We start from the raw sequence: 20,939 nt of genomic DNA, 5'->3' as shown, positions 1-20,939 counted from the left end.
AATTTTGTCATTGAAATTAGGCTGGACACAGGCTAAAAGTAAACTACCAAATTGGAAGGTAGTATTGGGTACCCATCCAGAATGCCACACAAATATGAAAATGTAATCAAGAGGAATGGTGGCTAGAATAAATGGTTCCAGCAGCTACATAATAGGAGTCAGAGTCACAGAAGAACAAGCAAAGAATAGTAGAGAAGCAGTATCTGAAGAGATCATCACTGAGAATGACGATTAATCAAAATAAACCTGGGTATATTGCCTGGTATATCATAGTAAAACTGTACAGTGTGAAAGACAGACTATGCACCAATTACTTGAAATTTAACAGCAGTTTAAAAAGTAGAAACCGAAAAAACAATGGAGTAATTATCTTCAAAGACCTGAGGCAAAATAACAAACAGTTACACTACCACTTAAGACTGTGATAAATGACATTTTCAGATAAACTCTGCAAGGTCTACCACCCACGGACCCTCACTAAAGGAAGAAAGAAACATGCAAGAACATAAAAGCTAACAGCTAAAACTACATAAGAATCCGCCTGCCAATGCAGGGGACACAGGTTCGAGCCCTGGTCCGGGAAGATCCCACATGCCGCAGAGCAACTAAGCCCATGTGCCACAACTACTGAGCCTGCACTCTAGAACCCAGGAGCTGCAACTACTGACCCCGTGAGCCACAACTACTGAAGCCCACACACCTAGAGCCCGTGCTGCGCAATAAGAGAAGCCACTGCAGTGAGAAGCCCACCCACAGCAACGAAGACCCAACGCAGCCAAATAAAAATAAAGACTTGGCTTTTTAAAATTAATTTATTTATTTTTGGCTGTGTTGAGTCTTCTGCTGTGTGCGGGCTTTCTCTAGTTGTGGCGAGCAGGGCCACTCCTCACCATGGTGCGCGGGCCTCTCATTGCAGTGGCCTCTCCTGTTGCAGAGCACAGGCTCTAGGTGCGCGGGCTTCAGTAGTTGTGGCACTTGGGCTCAACAGCCATGGCTCACGGGCTTAGTTGCTCTGCGGCATGTGGTATCCTCCCAGACCAGGGCTCGAACCCATGTCCCCTGCATTGGCAGGCAGATTCCCAACCACTGTGTCAACAGGGAAGTCCCAAGACTTGACCTTTTAAAAATAATAATAAAAATAATTCCTTTAGGGCTTCCCTGGTGGCGCAGTGGTTGAGAGTCCGCCTACCGATGCAGGGGATACGGGTTCGTGCCCCGGTCTGGGAAGATCCCACATGCCGCCGAGCGGCTGGGCCCGTGAGCCGTGGCCACTGAGCCTGCGCGTCCAGAGCCTGTGCTCCGCAACGGGAGAGGCCACAACAGTGAGAGGCCCGCGTACCGCAAAAAATAATAATAACAATAATAATTCCGTTAAATGTAAAATTTACCAAAGCATAGTCAAAATCATTCAGCAAACATGAATAAACCAATCACTATTACAGAAATTGACTCGGTAACCCTGTTCCTAAAGACACCAAGCCCAAGGATTATAAAGGTCAGTTTGACCAAACTTATAAGGGACAGATAATTCCCCTCTCATACCCATTGTTTCATGGATTCAAATATTAGAAAATATAGGCAATTCAATGTTCATGGCTAGAATAATTCTGATATGAAAATAATGAGCATGGACTGTTCAAGAAAACAAAATTACAGACCAATCTGTTCAATGAACATAATGTAAAAAATTCTAAATAAAATATTGCCACACTAACTCAGTAGCAGGTTAAACATAATAAAGCCCAACCAAGGAACTTTCATATTCTGTTGGTAAACTATAAACTGATACCACCATTCTAGAGAGCAACTTGAAAATAGCTAGAGGAGTTTAAGTACTCACTATATGCTATGACACGATTCCACTTCTAAATATGCACCCTGGGCCATCCTTTTGCACATGTATATACATAGACATGTACAAGAATGTTTGTTTCTTCATTGTTCTTAATAGCAAAAAAAAAATCGGAAACAGCTTAAATGTTCATTAACAGGAAAATAAATAAATAGTGGCATATTCATACACTAGAACAGTTAAAATGAATCAACTAGAATGGCATTTATCAACAAAAATAAAGGTCCAAAGCATAATTCAGAGGGATACCTATACATGATAAAATTAAAAAGCATCCATTAACATGGACGCATAAACATGTATATAGAAAATACACAGAAGAATGAGGAACACTGAGTTTATTTTCAAGACTAACGAGAAGGCATTTGCAAGGGATACATGGGTGCTTGAATTGTATCTATAAGGCTTAATCTTTTAATAAAATCTGAGGCAAATATGTGTAGAGGAAGAAAGAATAATTTTCCCTCTACCCTTCCAGGTTCTCAGCTTAGACACTCTTGTAATAAAAGACAGATTAATGCGAGAAAAACAAAAGTTTAATAAATACTTCCTATACACATGGGAGAGGCCAGGAAACTGAGTAACTTTCTGAAATGGCCCTGGCCACCACCTTAAATACCATCTCTAGCTAAAGACAAAAGAAGTTTTGAGGCTAGGGGAGGCCAGATATTGGAGTTGATAAAGATTTCCTAGAAATATAGAATTGTCCTTTTCTTCCAGGTACAGAGAGGGAGACACCCTTACAAATGGAGATTTCCCTTATAACTGTAAATGTCTCTTACAGAAAGATAACTTCTTTTCAGTTTCCAGAGCTCCTCCTCTGTGTGCTCTTTCTTAAAAATAACCAGCTCAAGATAATCCTTATGCCGGAGACTTATTTGGGGATGATATATTCTGCTCCCCTTTATATGGCATAAGATTAAAACTGATAAAGCTGGATGTCAAGTATATGAGATTTGTTGACTATGCACTTGAAATATTTCACAATAATTTAATTACTTTTTTTTAAACACCAGCACAAGATATTTCCCAAGAGGATCTCTGCTCTCCATGACCCTCTTAACCATTAGGTATCTTATTAACCTTTCAAAATTCCCCTGTAAATAATCAGGCCTCAATGTGTAATATAATGACTGGTCGTTCGGCCCTCTTTCTCAGAGCACTGCATTCATCTGCTTTAAAAGACAGAACCTGTTCCTTTCACTCACCATTCAGCACTATTAATCCACCTAATGCATCTCTAGACCAGGTATCCTGGTAGTTACTGGTGATTTCTGTTGCTCTTGGGGAAGGACTTAGTTAGCTACTAGAATCATTATGAAAAAAAGTGTTTCCCTTTTTAAAGTGCTTGAAGCAGAGGGAGAATGTCTTTCTTCCCTGGGTAGAAATCTAACATGAATTTTAATAGCTGTGTCAGCTTTCACAGTCCCCACCAAAGTGATTTAAAAGGTTAGCTAACTGCTTTCTTTTCAGGAACAGGGGCTAGGATATTCAAACCACCCCTTCCACTGAAAACAAATTAATGTGTGTGTGTATGTATGTATGTATTTAATATATGTATACATAAACATATATATGTATACACACATTATATATATATATATACACACACACACACAAGTATATATGTATACATATGCTAAAGGTATGAAAAAGATGACAGGATAAAGACCAAAGCCTCTGGGAAAGTGGGTCTGTAGAGAAGCAAGCTGAGCCAAAGCCTCTGTTTTCTTCAAAGCGTTTGCAACCCTGCCCAAAATGAACTTTTTGGCAGACTTCATTGAGCATAAAGTTCAGAAATTAAAAGCCAGGCTGCTAAAGTGGGAGTCTAATAAGAGATCACATTAAATTAGGACCCCAAAGGCTCTACCTTCAGAGTAAAGGTATACCCAAAAGTGGACCTACCTGCACTCCCCTCCCCAGCAGGGACTGTAGGGATTGTTCCCACTGTGCTGAAGAGAGCAGGGAGAATCAGCAAAAAGGACTTATCCTGCGAAATGGACCATGGGCTGGCCTCACACCGATTTGCAGCCCAGATTCTTTGTACCCCCTGGGTGAGCCAAATTTTGACTTATGAATTCAGTTTAAAGTAACTGACAGTGCACAAGGATATTACAAAATACACATACACCCTCTCCAGGGAACGTTTTCCTAAGCCTCAAAGTATCCCCACTAATTTTCCAAGGCCAAGAAGCATCACATATTCAAAAATAAGGAAGCTCATTATCATACTAAGTGAAGTAAGCCAGACAGAGAAAGACAAATATATGATATCACTTATATCATAATTTTTTTTAAAGATACAAATTAACTTATTTACAAAACAGAAATAGACCCACAGATGTAGAAAACAAACTTATGGTTGCCGAAGTGGAAAGGGGTGGGGGAGGGGAGGGATAAAGTGGGGATTAACATACACACACAACTATATACAAAATAGATAACCAACAAGGACCTATAGGCAGCTATACTCAATTTTGTAATAACCTGTAAGGGAAAAGAATCTGAAAAAGAATATATATATATATATATATATATATATATATATAAAAAACTGAATCACTGCAACTATACTTCAATTAAAATATATATAATAATAAACAGTAGACTTTAAGAAGATTTTTGCACTATATAACAACAGATTGCATTAAGAAGTTTCAATAACTCTCAAATGAGTAAGAAAAATAAAATTTTCAAAAACACACAATAAAATAAATAATGGGGCTTCCCTGGTGGCGCAGTGGTTGGGAGTCTGCCTGCTGATGCAGGGGACATGGGTTCATGCCCCGGTCCGGGAAGATCCCACATGCCACGGAGCGGCTGGGCCCGTGAGCCATGGCCGCTGAGCCTGCGCGTCCAGAGCCTGTGCTCCACAACGGGAGAGGCCACAACAGTGAGAGGCCCGCATACCGCAAAAAAAAAAATAACAAACAAATAAATAATGAAGCTCAAAATGAAACAAGAACTCAATGAGGATCACAAGCACAAACATCAGTAACAAATATTTCAGGTATTGGAATTATCAGATAGAAATCATAGAAAAGGTTTGTTTGCTATGTTTAAAGAAGATTAAGCTTTAAAATATCTGCAAGAATTCTAGAAGATGTGAAAAAAAGACCAAATAAAACTCTTCGAAATTAAAAAATACAGTAACTGTAATTTAAGTTTCAATGGCTGGATTAACAGCAGGTTGGGCACAGCTGAGGGGAGAATTAGTGAAATGGTCAAATTATCCAGAATATAAAACAAAAGTAAAATGATGAAAATTACGGAACAGATATTGAGATATATAGAAGATATGGTGGTATCTTAAAAGATCTAACATACATTTGATTAGAGTCTCAGAAGGAAAGGAGAAAATGAGACAGAGGCAATATTTGAAAAGATAGTGACTTGAGAATTTTGCAAAAGTAATGAAAGACATCAATCCACGATTTCAAGAAGATCAGCAAAACCCAAGCAAGATAAATTTTTTAAAAATCCACCCTTATAAAAAAACTATAGAACACTGAAGACGAAATAAAAATCATAAAAGCAGCCACGTTATAAGAGACTTCCTTCTAAGGAATAACAGATAAAGAGTTGCTAACTTCTCAATAGCAACAACAGAAGCCAGAAGATAGTGAAATGCTATCTTAAATATACTAAAAGAAAATAACTTCCCAACAAGATCAAAAATAGTTTTTAAGAATGAGAATGAAATAATGGATCAGAGAATGCATCACCAGCAGACTTTCACGAAAGGATATTCTAAAGGAGGTACAGCCATCCCTCAGTACCCACAGGGGATTTGTTCCAGGACCCAATGCAAATACCAAAATCTGTGGATGCTCAAGTCCGATAATCAGTTCTCCGTATCTGTGGATTCAACCAACCACAGATCAGGTAATACTGTAGTATTTGTTGAGAAAAATCTACATGTAAGTGGACCCGCACAGTTCAAACCCATGTTGTTCAAAGGTCAACTCTATTTAAAGTATAAGAAAAGACACCCCAATGTTCATGGCAGCACTGTTTACAATAGCCAAGACATGGAAGCACACTAAATGTCCATCGACAGAGGAATGGATAAAGAAGATGTGGTACGTATATACAATGGAATATTACTCGGCCATTAAAAAGAATGAAATAATGCCATTTGCAACAACATGGATGGACCTGTAGATTATCATACTAAGTGAAGTAAGTCAGAGAAAGATGAATATCAATCATATGATATCACTTCTATGCAGAATCTTTAAAAATGACACAAATGAACTTATTTACAAAACAGAAACACTCACAGACTTAGAGAACAAACTTATGGTTACCAGGGAGAAAGGAGGGTGAGAGGGATAGATTGGGATTGACATGTACACACTACTATATTTAAAATAGACAACCAACAAGGACCTACTGTATATAGCACAGGGAACTCTGCTCAATATTCTGTAGTAACCTAAATGGGAAAAGAATCTGAAAAAGAAGAGATACTTGTATATGTATAACTGAATCACTTTGCTGTACACCTGAAACTAACACAACATTGTTAACCAACTACACTCTAATATAAAATTTTTTTAAAAAGTATAAGGAAAGAAAGCTCAGATGGAAAGTCCAAAATGCAAGAGGGAATGAAGGCATAAAAAGTGTCAAGCATGTAAGTAAATCTTAATGAATACTGACCATATTACACTGTAATAATGACTTATGTGATTTAAAAAGATGATAGAATTTAAATACACAGTAGCAATGAGATATGAGTCAGGAGGGAGGTAAACAAAGTTAATGTGTTCTAAAGTTAATGTATTCAGGAGGAGGGAAACATAGAAACTTTATACCACAGTAAGTTAAAACTGCTTATTAGCATTTATTGAGTAATCACTAAGGAATGGAAATGAAATATATAACTTTCAAACTAGTAGACAGGGAAATGAAATTATATGGAATCGTCAGTAAGTTTAAAAGAGGACAAGAATTGGAAGGAAAGCAGCATAAAACAGGCAGGGCAAAATGAGATCAGACTGCAGAAGACTGCACTGCTTTGGAAATGAATAACTAACAGCCACATGTGGAAAAAATGAATTCATCACACAAACATAATACTGCGGAAAAAAGACAAAAGTCACATCAAATATGATTAATTTTTAAAGACAGACTATTAGGAGAGAAACATAGGTAGTAAAACTAAAGAATATCATGAAAATTATCACCAAAGTCAAGGTGATTTAGGGGCTTCCGGGGTATGTGTGTTCAAATTCTGGGTGGTAGCAGTATAGGTGTTTACTTTATCATAAGCCATTAAATGGCACAGTTTTTTAAATTGTTTATAGGTATGTGGCATTTCCAAAAAAAGAAGTTTAAAACAAGTTATAGTAGCGTGACTGCATTCCCCCCTAATCTAAGCTATCCCTTCAACAGTGTTTACTTCTTTCCTTCCACAGACCATCATCCATGGGCTTGTTCTCGCAGGCAGCTTCCTGATGTACTTTGTGGTATCCCTAGTGTACAACGCCACCTGCGTCACCTGCAACAGTCCCATCAACCCCTACTGGGTGATGGAAGGCCAGCTCTCGGACCCCACTTTCTACCTCGTCTGCTTCCTCACACCGGTCGTGGCTCTTCTCCCAAGGTTTGAACAGGGGGTGCTATTTTCTTCCTAGAACTACCACTCTCCCCTCAATCAGCCATTTTCATAGCCCAAGAGTCAGGAGTTTGACTCCAGCTGGGATGCTTGAGGCTATTGTTTCAAAGATAGGGAGCTAGGACAGAAAGAATAATGAACTTGGAGGCAAATAGCACGGACTCTGGTCCCAGCTCAGCCACAGAGCAGCAAAGTCACCAAATCTGGCACAACCTCTGTTATACCACCTGTAAAATGAGAGTACTAATTCCTACCCTCCTGCCATACAAACTTTGTTGTGTAAAAAGAATCATTTGGAAAAGCTCTATAGTCCTTTACTCCTTAGCCCAGGAGTCTCACTCTCAAATGCCTACAGGGACAGGTAAGCAACAGCAGCAAACCAGGTGAGGTACAGACAGACATTAGGAGAAGGAACTTCTAAGCTTCAGCCTATCACTGCCACAAGGAAAGATCAAGACCAGCATTTCAGAGCTTTAGCTTTTTCCCAGAAATTCAAATTTTGCATGAAATAGCCAACTTTTTAATACTACTCAAATTTGTTAAAACACACACCCTGCATTTGCCAAATAAGTCATTCATGCAGAGGGACTATTTCTAACATTTCCAGCCTAAATCCTCTACATTCGCCTTTTCCCGAAAAACAGCAACAACGCCTGGCGTGTCCTTAGAACTTACTCTTGACACATGCTTTTCTATCTAGCTCCTCCATTTGTGCAAAAACTGCCTTTTGCAAAATCACCTAGAAATTAGGCAAAGCGGTGGTTGTAGTCCTACTTGCTCATGGAACAGCTTAAGTCCTACGAGGGACCAGAATGTGTCCTCCAGCCCACCGCAAGTCACAGTGGGAGCTGAGTTCTCCCCACTCGGAGGCCAGCGTTCTGTTCTCCATCCCACGCTCTCTATAGTCAGAGCATTCGGTGAACTTAACGATGCTGTACCCAGAGGCAAGACTCAGCCTCTCTCCATCCTTAGGATCGCGTCTGCTCTGAACGTTGAAATTCAGCTACTTTATCGTTATAAGCCACAGTCAAGAAGCCATTGCAACATTGTGTAGAACTTTTTCTAATAGGCAGAGAGCCATTAGCATGCTTTGCTTCTTTAATAAGTTTGGAAGCTTGCTTAACCTAGTTTGGGCTCCATTTCTTCTTCATAAGCCACCTCAGAACCTTGACATCTGATGCAGGGTTTAGAGGCTGAAGATACCAATATGACAAACACTACTGTGAACTCAGCAAACGGCTGAGTATGCACTGTGGACGTAGCCTCCCTGCTTGGCCCCTACTGGCCTCTACAGCCTCATCCCCCTGCTCCCAAAGCTCAAACTTTGGGCTCCACATCACCAAGCTTCTTGGACTTCCCTAAAGGCTCCCTGCCCTCTCCCCTTCCTGCCTGTGTTCATGCTGTCCCTTCTATTCAAAATGCCCTTCGTTACCAGACCGCCTCACCCTTTGACATCATTTCAGGCATGAGCAATTCCAGAACCCTTGCATGACCTCACCTACCTCCCTCAGGCTGAAACAGATCCCCCTCGCTCCTGTGTTCCCATGACCTGGGTCTATCTGTCACTACTCCCTTTAGCCACATCATCTGTTTTATCTGTTTGTCTTGGTCTGACCATTAACTCCGGGAAGGAAGGTGTCTCCTTATCATTATATAACCCACAGCTAGCAGAGTTCTTGTCATGTAGGCTGCCCTCAGAGATAAATGAGAAAAAGATGCTAAAGAAACAGAAAGATGAATAAAACAGAACTCTTGCTCTCCAGAAGTCTACAGCCCAGTGGACAATTCAGACAGAAGTTTGATCGTAATACAGGTGAAAGTAACTAGTATTAAAACAGGGCCCTGGGACTGAAGAGTGGGAAGCAATTAAGCACAAGCCTCGGAGGACATTATTTCCCACCCACCCCCTTTCTCAGCCCAACCCCTTGGGAGACGGAGCCTGGGAGAGACCGTGAAGGTCCTGCCCTCATTGGAAAAGGGCATCAGATATGTGGGTTAAATATTTTTGTCCACGCTTTTGGGGTTAAACATGGTTATGATCACCTCTGACCGAGGACTGACCTCCTCTGTTCTGTGTCTTATCTGGGGTATGGAAAGAGCAAATCAACAGCCGAGGATTCTTGTCCCACCCTTGGTTAGAAGACACATTTGGAGCCAGAGGCTGCCAGCTTGATGAGGGCTGTTGAAAAGTGTGAACGTTCTTGGAAAAGACAAACACTCAACATTACAGCTTGTTAAACAAATGAGGGACAACTTAGGGAAAAGCAGGCAAATATTTTCTTGCCAGTTACCACAGTGCACAAGTTAAATTCCTGCTTATTCTATATTATCATCATAAACTTGAATTACTGTTTAATTCTGTTGCCTAAGAAAGGCAAAGAGATTTCCTTTGACAGAGAAAGGATTATTTTAATAGCTCCAAGGACTGTTGACTTGTAACCTTAGAACAATTAATTTTTGTTACAGAAATCTACATGATAGAATGTTTGCTATCGAAAACTCTATTTGTTCACTTAAAGATGTAAGCTGTACTCATAATAAGATTGATTTCACTCACCAAGCTTGTGATAATTAGCCACTAACCGTGACCTCACTTATCTTGGTCTAATTACTTCAACCAGTATAAAGGAACTATGGATTCTCTTAAACTAAGAGAAAGTAAGTTTCTTTTGCTTTATCTCTTAAATAACTAACAAACACACAAACTTTAAAACACAATGCAGCATCGTAATTCGCTACAACAGAGCCCTTGGACACTCTTCATTTAGCTTCAGTAACACAGAACTCTCTTGGTTTTTCTCCTACTTCTTCTTTGTTTCTTTTGCTGGTTCATGTCTTTGACATGGTGTATTGTCAAGCCTTTGTCCTAGGTTCTTTTGTCTTCTCACTTTAATTCTTTCCATAAACATAGCAACCACTATTGTGAAGTTAAATATCATTTTTCACAAATGAATCTCTAATATAAACTCCCAGCCCAGATCCTTCTCCGGAATCCCAGATACATCTTTCTAAGCTACCTATGCCTCACCAGCACTGGGCCTGCTACATCTGAGGAAAGTGGGAGACATCTGTAATTTAATTCGCTATCTACTTTCTGTCACCATCACCATCCCAGAAACCTGGCTCTCTTCCCGAGTTCCTTTCATCCACTGTGACCACTTAGGATCAAGGCAGGCCCCTGAGACTTATCCTTGATACCACCCACCACATGCCCCTCTCTCGCCCATCACCAAGACCCGACAATTTTATCTGCTAACCTATTTCTCAGTAGGTATTGCCATCTGCTATTTCCATTTCTACAGCCACCACCATGGATAGGTTATAAGACTTTCATTCTGAATTACTTCAATAGTCTCCTACTGGGTTTTACTCTAATCCATTATCATTGTGTCAAAGTGTAATCGTGTCATGTTCATAACTTTCCAAGGCCTTTACAATAATGCACAAAACCCAAAACATTCCCCATGGTCCTTGCCTGCTCTGACCCTGCCAACCCCTCTGTGTCCTAGTCCCTCACTCTTGCCCTCACTCTCCACACTGCAGCCATTGAGCCCAGGATTTGCTTCTCACCCCCTCTTTGCCTGGCTTCCTCCTATGCATCCCTCAGTCCTCACCTTTAATGTTTCCTCCTCAAGGAAGATTTCTTGCACCAGATCACGTGTTTGACACTCTCGCTGCTCCTGAGGCTTCTAACTCTGTTCCTGTGCTTCCTGACAGCAAGATTCCGGTCAGTCTGGTTCCCAGCTTAATAATCCCTTGGGGCTTGGCCCATTGTAGGAACTTGCCAGGTATATGTTCACTAAATGGACAGAGAGGGAAATTGGTAACTTGGGGGAATGTTTAAACTGAGAAAATTCCAGTTTCCCGCAAGAAGAGTCTTTCCTGAAACACATATGTGATGGTCACCTGCACTGCCGCCCTGGGTGAGATGAGAGAGAATAGGGAGAAGTTTCTGTTTCCGTGGGATCTACTGTGGTCTTCAGAAACCCCTGCTCACTTTAGATCATCCTGAATCTTTTAGACATAATAGAAGGATGGGAGCCTCTCTGCTTATAAGGCTTTAGAAATAAAAAAAAAAAAAACATTTAAGGATTATTTTTGGAAAAGACCTTAGATGTCCTCTGGCCCAACTGGATTACGTTTTAGATAAACTGACACCCAGAGAGGGGGTATGAGCTGCCCAGCATCACAAGATGGTATATGCTTCTACCACAGATCACATAGTTTTAGTTACCTTCTTACCTAAACCTGGAACAGGAAAATATTCTAGGCACATATAGAGACCCCCGATTCCAGAGTCCACTACAGGCTACAGGAAGCTTGGCAGGGGAAAGGAACCTTGAGTTAACCATCAAGGAGATCTATCAACTTCTCGGGAGACCTGAGGAAACCCATCTCATCACTTGGGACCTCAGTATCTTCATCTGGAAAATAGTGATAATACACTGATGCTGTGAAGCTAGCACAGCCTGTGGATTCAAGAAAAGGACGTATTGGGAAACTACTTTAAAATTATTAAGTTCCACAAAGAGTTGACATTCCAAAGCAAGAAAATCTGCCTAAATTAGAACAGCTCAGAAATAGAATGGACTGCCTCATGCATGGTAGATGAGAGAAAAGCCTCAGGATCCACAGCACTTGGTCTTCACCACAGCTTGACCACTGTGTGGCTCTGGACAAACCATTCAGTCTCTCGGTGCCTCAGTTTCCATGTCTGTACATAGCGGGAAACAAACGTACCAACCACGTGGGATGTGGGGGAGAATAATATGAGTTAATAATATGTAAAGCACTTAGAATAATCTTGCTACCTAACAAATGTTAGCTGTTATATTTTGTTGTTGAACTCCCCAGTACCAGAGGCGTACAAGCATAGATTTGATCCATCAGTCAAGAGAGTGGCAAAGATGACCTTTCCCGAATAAATGCTGGAGAGCGTGTGGCGAAAAGGGAACCCTCTTGCACTGTTGGTGAGAATGTAAATTGATACAGCCACTATGGAGAACAGTAAGGAGGTTCCTTCAAAAACTAAAAATAGAACTACCATACGACCCAGCAATCTCACTATTGGGCATATACCCTGAGAAAACCATAATTCAGTAAGAGTCATGTACCACAATGTTCACTGCAGCACTATTTACAATAGCCAGGACATGGAAGCAACCTAAGTGTCCATCGACAAATGAATGGATAAAGAAGATGTGGCACATATATACAATGGAATATCACTCAGCCCTAAAAAGAAACGAAATTGAGTTATTTGTAGTGAGGTGGATGGACCTAGAGACTGCCATACAGAGTGAAGTAAGTCAGAAAGAGAAAAACAAATACCGTATGCTAACACATACATATGGAATCTAAAAAAAAAGGTTCTGAAGAACCTAGGGGCAGGACAGGAATAAAGATGCAGATGCAGAGAATGAACTTGAGGACATGGGGAGGGAGAAGGGTAAGCTAGGACGAAGTGAGAGGGTGGCATGGACTTATATACACTACCAAATGTAAAACAGATAGCTAGTGGGAAGCAGCCGCATAGCACAGGGAGATCAGTCGGTGCTTTGTGACCACCTAGAGGGGTGGGATAGGGAGGGTGGGAGGGAGGGAGACGCAAGAGGGAGGAGATATGGGGATATATGTATATGTATAGCTGATTCACTTTGTCATAGAGCAGAAACTAACACACCATTGTAAGGCAAATATACTCCAATAAAGATGTTAAAAATAAATAAATTAAAAATTAAAAAAAATTTTTAAGTGCCATCATTACGAACTAAGAGGTGGTACAAGCATTTATGAGAAGGAAGTTCAATCAAATAAGGCTTCCCCAAGGAAGTACCCCATGATTCACGCAGTCATTAAAGGCCAATACATGGTAACCTTTTCTTTATAGTAACTAACATTAAATTACCATTGTTTGGAAAAAAAAAAGATGATCTTTCCCTGGGCAGGGAGTTGGATTCTAAGGACCCTCTCAATGCTGAAATTCAGAAGTCAGACGTCAGAAAATATCTTTATTCTATTATTTCCCACCAGGTACTTTCTCCTGGCTCTACAAGGGACATATGGGAAGTCTTTGATCTTAAAAGCTCAGAAAATTGACAAACTCCCCATGGACAAAAGAGAGCTGGAAATCCGGAGTTGGAGAAGCCGACAGAGGCCTGCCACTGTCCCTGGAGAGGCCCAGCCCACCCACCGTCCAGGGCCACCTGCCCCAGAACCGAGCTTCAGAGCCAGCACCCCAAAGAGCTCGAGCCCTGTGGAGTGCAAGTACAAAGAGGACTGGGTGCTGCCCGGAGAGAGATCCAGTGGAGACCACATAAGGGATGACCCATGCTCACGGGACTCCTGGGCTAAATTCTCATCTGGGAAGCACCTTCTCCTGGAGCCTAGTAGGATGATGGCGTCCGGAGCCTACTCAAGTGGACAGACTAAGTCGAACCGGCCCTTCAGCCGGGGCAGCCATCGCCGATCCCAGAGTTCAGTGACCATATGAGGGGCCTGCAGAGATCTGCACAAACTCAGAGGAGGCCGCCTAATCACTGGCTTAATTAACCACGACTCTTCCTCTTCATGAAGGGAAGAATGTGCCCGTCTTATCCTCTTCTCCCCACCAGGCTTGACTTCCTTAGAGGAAGTGCTGGCCCCAAGGGGTCTGACAAAAAAGGACTGGAAACCAGTCGACCTCTAGTTTTCTCCTGCTGCCAGGCAGCACTTCTTGCAAAAGGTTTTCTATAAGGAGGCTATATTTCTATTGCATTGAGCATTTTTCATTTTTTAACCCAGAGACATTCTTTGACCCTCTAGATAAGTACAGCCTACAACCCAATGCAACTGGGCCATCAGTTTCCCAGATGCCAAGAAGTGTGTAGCGAGCCAGCCAATATCTCAAGATCTGGAAGTTTCTGGGCTTGTCAAACCATCACCTCACCCCTCGGTGTCAAGAGTTCAAGTTTCAGAAGAGTCTCATACACACAAGTGCCTCATCTCAAATGTATTGCAGGGATGGTCATATCGGGGTTAACATCCCTTCCAGAGTTGGGTCTGCTCTAAACCAAAGAAAATCACACCTAAAGATTAAAATCAGATTTGTGTGTGTGTGTGTTTTGGGTTTTTTTTTTTGGCGGTACGCGGGCCTCTCACCGTTGTGGCCTCTCCCGTTGCGGAGCACAGGCTCCGGACGCGCAGGCTCTCAGCAGCCATGGCTCACGGGCCCAGCCGCTCCGCGGCATGTGGGATCTTCCCGGACTGGGGCACGAACCCGTGTCCCCTGCATCGGCAGGCGGACTCTCAACCACTGCGCCACCAGGGAAGCCCTAAAATCAAATTTGAACTCAGAGCCACAGACACTTCTGAGGGTCATAAGGCCGCAGCTAGTTTAAGAGGCAGAAAGAACATAAGCATGTGAAAATGAATGGACATAAGCACGTGAAGCAGAAACTCCACGCTTCAGCTAATAGGCTACATGTCCCACAGTCTGGGGAATCTACCAAGAGGGCATGGGCAACACCCTTCTTTTAAAGATATTTACTTTATTTATTTTTAAATAAAAGTACAAATATGCCCCACTTTTCAAGTTTGACTTAAGCCATTTCACTTCTACCAAAGACCTACATTGGTACCTGTTGTTGCTAACCGAAAGAAATCCAAAGAGTTGCATTTCTTTCTGCTTTTACCCTCCAAAAAAGGTGAAAAGTGAAAATAGCATTCAGCATTTATTTTGCAGCCAGCGGTTATAGAGCACTGAGCACTGAGTGGCACCACCCAACTCCTTCCCCAGGAACTCCACTCAGCATCTCAGAATCAAACCGCCATAGCTTTGAACTGTGTCTAAGCAGCTGTGCTTTATCTGGATCTATCCATTTTGTGCATCCATTAGCAAGATGTGTCCTAAGGTAATTGCTTCTTTGTTTACACCATTTCAGCTTACGAAAATTTTCATACTAACGCTCTACTTTCAGATAGCAGGGGAAGCCTGTACCCATTCCTCATTCAACTCTCAGAAAAGGAAAGCTCTAAGATCAGACCTTTACACAGCTGCACCCAAAACAGACGACCCGCATGACAGAGCAACTCTGAGCCCAAACAACAACATCTGAAAGAGTAGGACCAGTGTCAAACCCCATTTATTAAGCTTATCCCAGAATATCACAGGCTTCAGTTGAATTAGGGAGAGCCAGAGGAAGTCTCACTTCACAGGGAAAAGAAGGATTACATAGACTTCTTATCCCTAGAGGTCATAAATGCCAAAAATGCAAACGAGCTCAAAACAGTGTTGGAATAAAAGAATGGATGATAGGATTCTAATACACTGTCAAAAGAAGTGAGGTCTACCATGGGCAAGGATAGCCTGTCCCTAGTCTTTTAAGGTGAGCCAGGGAGGACTACTGAACCCTCCCGCCTTAAGGTGGTACCCATTTATGTCAGGCAAAAAGTACAAGGGTGGGAACAAGTGTGGCAAGTTACAGCCACCCCATGAATTGACTTATCACTTGAGTAATTTCTCAGCAGAAGTACCTAAAAAGAGCTCAACAATCAAGCTGGCACATGGCAGACTGAGCTGGTCCTCTGACCATCCTGCTGGCAAACCTTAACTGGAAGGGCCATTTGGGACATGGCCCAAATATACTGGATCTCTTTCACTGACTTTGCCACATAATGATGCCAGCACTGACCAGCTGGTGGGTCTTCAGGGGAATCCTTCATGAGGATTGCTAGAGGAGGAGCAGGTAAACACATCAGGCAAAGTAGTAATCATATAAAATTGTCCCAAATGAGGGGATTGAGCCAAAGCTTGGATCTCAGGGTCCTTCCTTTCCCCCGTATGATTCCTGCTCACTCCTGAAAGCCAGATGAGACAGGCAGGATGTTTCAGAAGAGAACAGAGTAGTGGGAAGAACACTGGCCTCAGGAGATGGGGGTGGCAGTCTTTTCTCTGCCCCGTATTCTCTAGGAGCTAGGAGCACTGATGTAGCATGCTTCACCTGCAAATTAGGTTAGAACTGCCCTACCTCCCAGGCTTGGCATAAAGATCAAGTCAAAATTACACGGGGCTGTTAAAACCCTTTGAAAGCTGCAACACCCTTGATAATAACACAGGGATTTTTATTCCAGAGCTAAGAGGAAGCGAGGTCATGGGAAGTTGAGAAAATATCGGCCCCGTGTACCTAAACACCAAAGCACACCCAACATTCTCGTGCTGCTCTCTTTCTTGCATGACCAACCATCCCAGTTTGCCTGGGCTTTTCCCAGTTTTAGCACTGAAAGCCCCACATCCTGGGAAACTCCTTAGTCCTGGGCCAACCAGGCCAACTGGTCACCTACTCTTGCCCTCTTTTGTTAAAGCAAACCAACAGTGACCATCCAAGTACCATCTTAGGGGAAAAGGTTATAACAACTATTTCTCTGCAATGTAATGCTAATGACTGTACTTAATACATTTTTATATGTTCATGATGTTTTACAGATTGACTGGAAATGTACTGTCCTTTATTAGAAGGAAAAAATAAACATGGTTTTCCATTGTTGCCTGCAGTCTGAGTACTACTGTCCATCCATCCTTCTTTACATTCACTCATTTATTCATCTATTCATCCACCCGTCCATCCATTTATCTATCCAATAAACTTCTGTTAAGCCTCTACTAGGTGCCTGACAATGTGCTTGGGGCTGTGAGGGACTCAATCTCTTTCTAAAGAAGCCCATAGCCTTGTTGGGCATAGGATATCAGGAACATAATTGATCCAACAAAGAGTGTGACAAAAACCTAAACGGCTGTAAGAATGAGAAGCAGCACACATGGTCTCCTCTCTCTGAAACTCCAACCTGGATACTCCCCTGTTCTTGGAAACCAGACACCAACCTCAAACTCATATTGACTAGATGCCTCTTTTCATCCACTCATTCAGCAAATACCAAGTGAGTGCCTGCTGTGCACGGCACCGTGGTGGGCAGCAAGGATAAAAGCCCAGCTCCTGCCCTCAAGGGACTTGAAATCTAGAAGGGGAGACAGACAACATTCAAGGAAATCAATAAATGTGATGATCAGAGACAATGAAAGGAAGCAAAAATGGAGAGGAAGGGAGGAGGGAGATTCAGAGAAGACCTCTCCAAGGAGAAGAAGTTTCAGCTGAGACCGCAACCATGAAAACAAGACAGCAGGGAAGGACAATTTCAAACGGAGAGAATTAAGTATGAAAGCCCTGAAAAAGGAAGAGTTTGGTATATTTAAAAGAAGAAGACAACGGAGGGGGAGAAGAAGGAGGAGGAAAGAAGGAACAAGGAAAAAAGCAGAATAAGAAGAAAGGAGGTCGGTGGAACTAGAATGCAATAAGCAAGAGGAAGTGCCCCATGATGATGTTAGTAGTAACGACTGTATTTGCTTCACGTGTGCTAGGCGCTGATCTAAGTTCCCATTATTATGTAAACCTCACCGCCACCTTTCAAGGTAGGTACAGCAGTCCCCCTTATTCTAGGAGATTATGCGCCAAGACCCCCAGTAAATACCTGAAACCACAGATAGTACCAAACCCTATATACACTATGTTTTTTCCTATACATACATACCTATGATGAAATTTATAAATTAGGCACAGTAAGAGAATATGCAAATTGCTGGCATCACTACTGTTGTGTTTGGGGGCCATTATTAAGTGAAGTAAGAGTAACTTGGACAGAAGACAAGACCCTCTGTCACTTGGTCCCTACCTGCCCCAGGACTGCAATACCAGGACCATCGATCTGATAACTGAGACTAGAGCACTACTAAGTGAGTAATGGGGGTCGCATATACTGCTCGGATATGCTGGAGAAAGGGATGATTCATGTCCCAGGTGGGAAGGCACAAGATTTCATCAAACTACGCACAAAATCATGCAATTTAAAACTTACAAATTCTTTCTAGAATTTTCCATTTGGTGTTTTGGGGCCATGGTTGACCACAGGTAACTGAAACTGTAGAAAGCAAAATCATGGATAAGGAGAGACTACTGTACTATTATTCTCCCCTATTTCAGTCAGCTTCAGCAACATAACAAACCACCCCCAAAATAATTCATGTACTCACAATGCTGTGAGTGGGCAATTTGGGCTGGATGGCTGGGATCTCCTTCCACGTGGCCTCACATCCTCAATGGCATCAGCGGGGCTTGTCACATGGCAGCAATGTCCTGAAAGAACAGAAGTTGCAAAGCCTCTTGACACCTAGGCTCAGAGCTCACACATTATTGCCACCCATTGCTATGGAAGCAAGTCACAAGGCCAGCTGGGAAGTTGCAAAGAAATTTGAGATCTTATGTAACCTACCCCATCCCATTCACAGAGGGAGAAACTGAGGCAGAGAAATGTTCCATAAACATGGCACAGTAACACAATTAACAACTGGGGAGACGCCATTCCAATCCCAGGAGTCTGAAACCACAGCCCATACTCTTAGCCACAGAGCTCCACAACTGTGAGATGGCACTGGAAGGGTAGGTAGGGACCAAGTGACAGAGGGTCTTGTCTTCTGGACATTCTCTTGAGAGACAAAGTAGTGCGGTCCTTAGCAAGCCTGGACTCCATCCCCCCTCTGTCACAGACTGGCAATGTGACCTGGGGAGAGACCACACCGTGTTCAGCTGGGTTGTTCACCCAGACAGAAGCTTCAGTAAGTAAGAAAGATACCAGCACCTAAGGGGAATTTGTGCCTGCATGGCCCTAAAATAGCTCCCCTGAGCTGATCACCCAGCCAGAACTCTCCATTCTGCACAGAGAGCCCCCAGAAGAAATCAATCACATAGGAGTGAATTCTTCCAGGTAACCAGCGAACAGGTCCCCAAGGCACCTGGGACCCAGGAAGGGATGAAGTAAGTGGAACTGTGATCAGGGGCAGCCCCCCGAGCAGGCAGGCCTTGTGAGGGCACTAGGAGAAGACAGCACCCAGCCTGGACTTCAGGCTGCCAGCAGTGAGGATTCGGGCATTTTCCGATGGGAGCCAGATTGGGAGCCTTTTTGTTCCAAGGTGTGCTGGTGCCACCTAGCATCTAGCATCGGCGGAGGAGCTGCCACACCTGAGGATTCCTCCTGCAGCTGGAGCAGGAATAACAAGGCGCAGGGGAAGCCGAGCCAGGAGTTGGAGGCCAAGTTTCAACTCTGGCCCCGCCCACAGTTTCTGCTCTGACTCTGGACAAATCCCTTCCCCGGGGTTTCAACCTCAAACTGAGGTTCACTCAGATTCCCCAAACACTCAGGGTGGGAATTGGCCTGGTTCTAATATTCTGTGATTCTAAAAGCTCTTTTGGGGAGGCTGGTTACAGTGGGGGAAGGACCTCTGGTAAACCAATGTACTGTTCGCGCAGTTGTTTGATTCTTGCGCGTGCGCATGCGCACACCACACACACAAACGGTCCCATAAGGGAGGGAGCGAGTGGTCTTGTTCTCTGATGTGTTCCCAGCGCCCTGCCCATGTCAGAGCTCAGCAATATGGTGACTCTTGCTGTTGAAGAAAATCATAGATGGGGGCTGGTTTCAGAGAGAGTAGAGAAGGCAGGAGGGCAGCAACCCTATTTGGGAAGATAATGCACCCGGGGAGGCGCCACGTTGCCTTTCTGAGATCAGTAGGTATTAAGGAATTACAAACAACTCAGAAGGGGACAGGGCAGCCGGCATTTCCAGCTGTCAGGAGGGAGCTGGAGCCAGGACGCCTCTCCCTCACACACTGTCAGCTGACTCCAGGTGCAAAGGGGTGGACGAATAGGAAATTCACTCTCCTATAATCTCTGTCAATACCTCCACACCCCTCCGGAAACATGGCTGGCTTGCTGTGTAAATAAAACACCAAGCCCAGCTCCAATACCATGCACATCACCGCCCCTACGCCCCTCCTCTGACCCCAAATTTAAACAGCCACCATCTCTCCCCTGACTCCCAGGCTATCGGAGGAGCCAGCCCCTCACCGATCAGGGCTGGAGGAAGGTAAGCTCAGGCACAACAAAGCCCCAGACCACCTGGGAGGCACAGTATCCTCAGAGCCTGTTCTCAGACCCCAGTGCAGCAAAGGGAGGCTGCCTGACAGACACTTGACTGAACTTTGAGGAAAAGTGTTCTTTCCTCTGTGTCTTGAGCCCTTCCTACCCCAGCTCTCTTATGTTCCCACAGGTTGAGGTGGGAGATATTCCTTAAGATGCTGATGACAAAACTGAGATGAGACATAAGTGGCTGTGCGCAGGGTCACCCAGTAATTTGGAGTTAGAGCAGAGATTGGAATTGGAGTCTCCTGACACCCCCCAAGGAGGTCTCTTCAACCATCTCATCAGCTAGAGATGAACTGGCAGTCCCTTCCAGCTCTGCTTGCACATTTAAAAATGAGAAGATTAACCCAAAAGGGTAAAATTTTAAAATATCAGGCCACACGGCAGGTGAGCCAGCATAGATCTGTTTGACTATGAAATTCATATCAGCCTGTTTGCAAAAGGGCAGCCTCGGGGG

At 43.2% G+C, this 20,939-nt stretch overlaps 1 protein-coding gene and 1 long non-coding RNA gene across 3 annotated transcripts in view; one reads left to right on the top strand and one right to left on the bottom strand.

Annotated features, from left to right (window-relative positions):
- ATP10B (ATPase phospholipid transporting 10B (putative)) overlaps positions 1-17,006 on the top strand; it is a 360,931-nt gene extending 343,925 nt beyond the window's left edge. For both annotated transcript variants that reach the window (XM_073802772.1, XM_073802773.1), the window contains 2 exons: positions 7,276-7,463; positions 13,509-17,006. In XM_073802772.1, coding sequence (XP_073658873.1) covers positions 7,276-7,463; positions 13,509-13,968 — 648 coding nt within the window. In that variant the 3' untranslated portion in view covers positions 13,969-17,006. The remainder of the gene's footprint in view (positions 1-7,275; positions 7,464-13,508) is intronic.
- LOC109551720 (uncharacterized) overlaps positions 1-20,939 on the bottom strand; it is a 150,453-nt gene that overhangs the window by 16,824 nt on the left and 112,690 nt on the right. The window contains exon 6 of the long non-coding RNA XR_012330938.1: positions 18,538-18,640. This is a non-coding gene — a long non-coding RNA (uncharacterized lncRNA). The remainder of the gene's footprint in view (positions 1-18,537; positions 18,641-20,939) is intronic.

This window comes from Tursiops truncatus, chromosome 3 (genome assembly GCF_011762595.2).
Source record: "Tursiops truncatus isolate mTurTru1 chromosome 3, mTurTru1.mat.Y, whole genome shotgun sequence".
Lineage (NCBI taxonomy): Eukaryota > Metazoa > Chordata > Mammalia > Artiodactyla > Delphinidae > Tursiops > Tursiops truncatus.
Note: the sequence above shows the minus strand (reverse complement) of the source record. Positions and strands in the feature narration are given on the sequence as shown.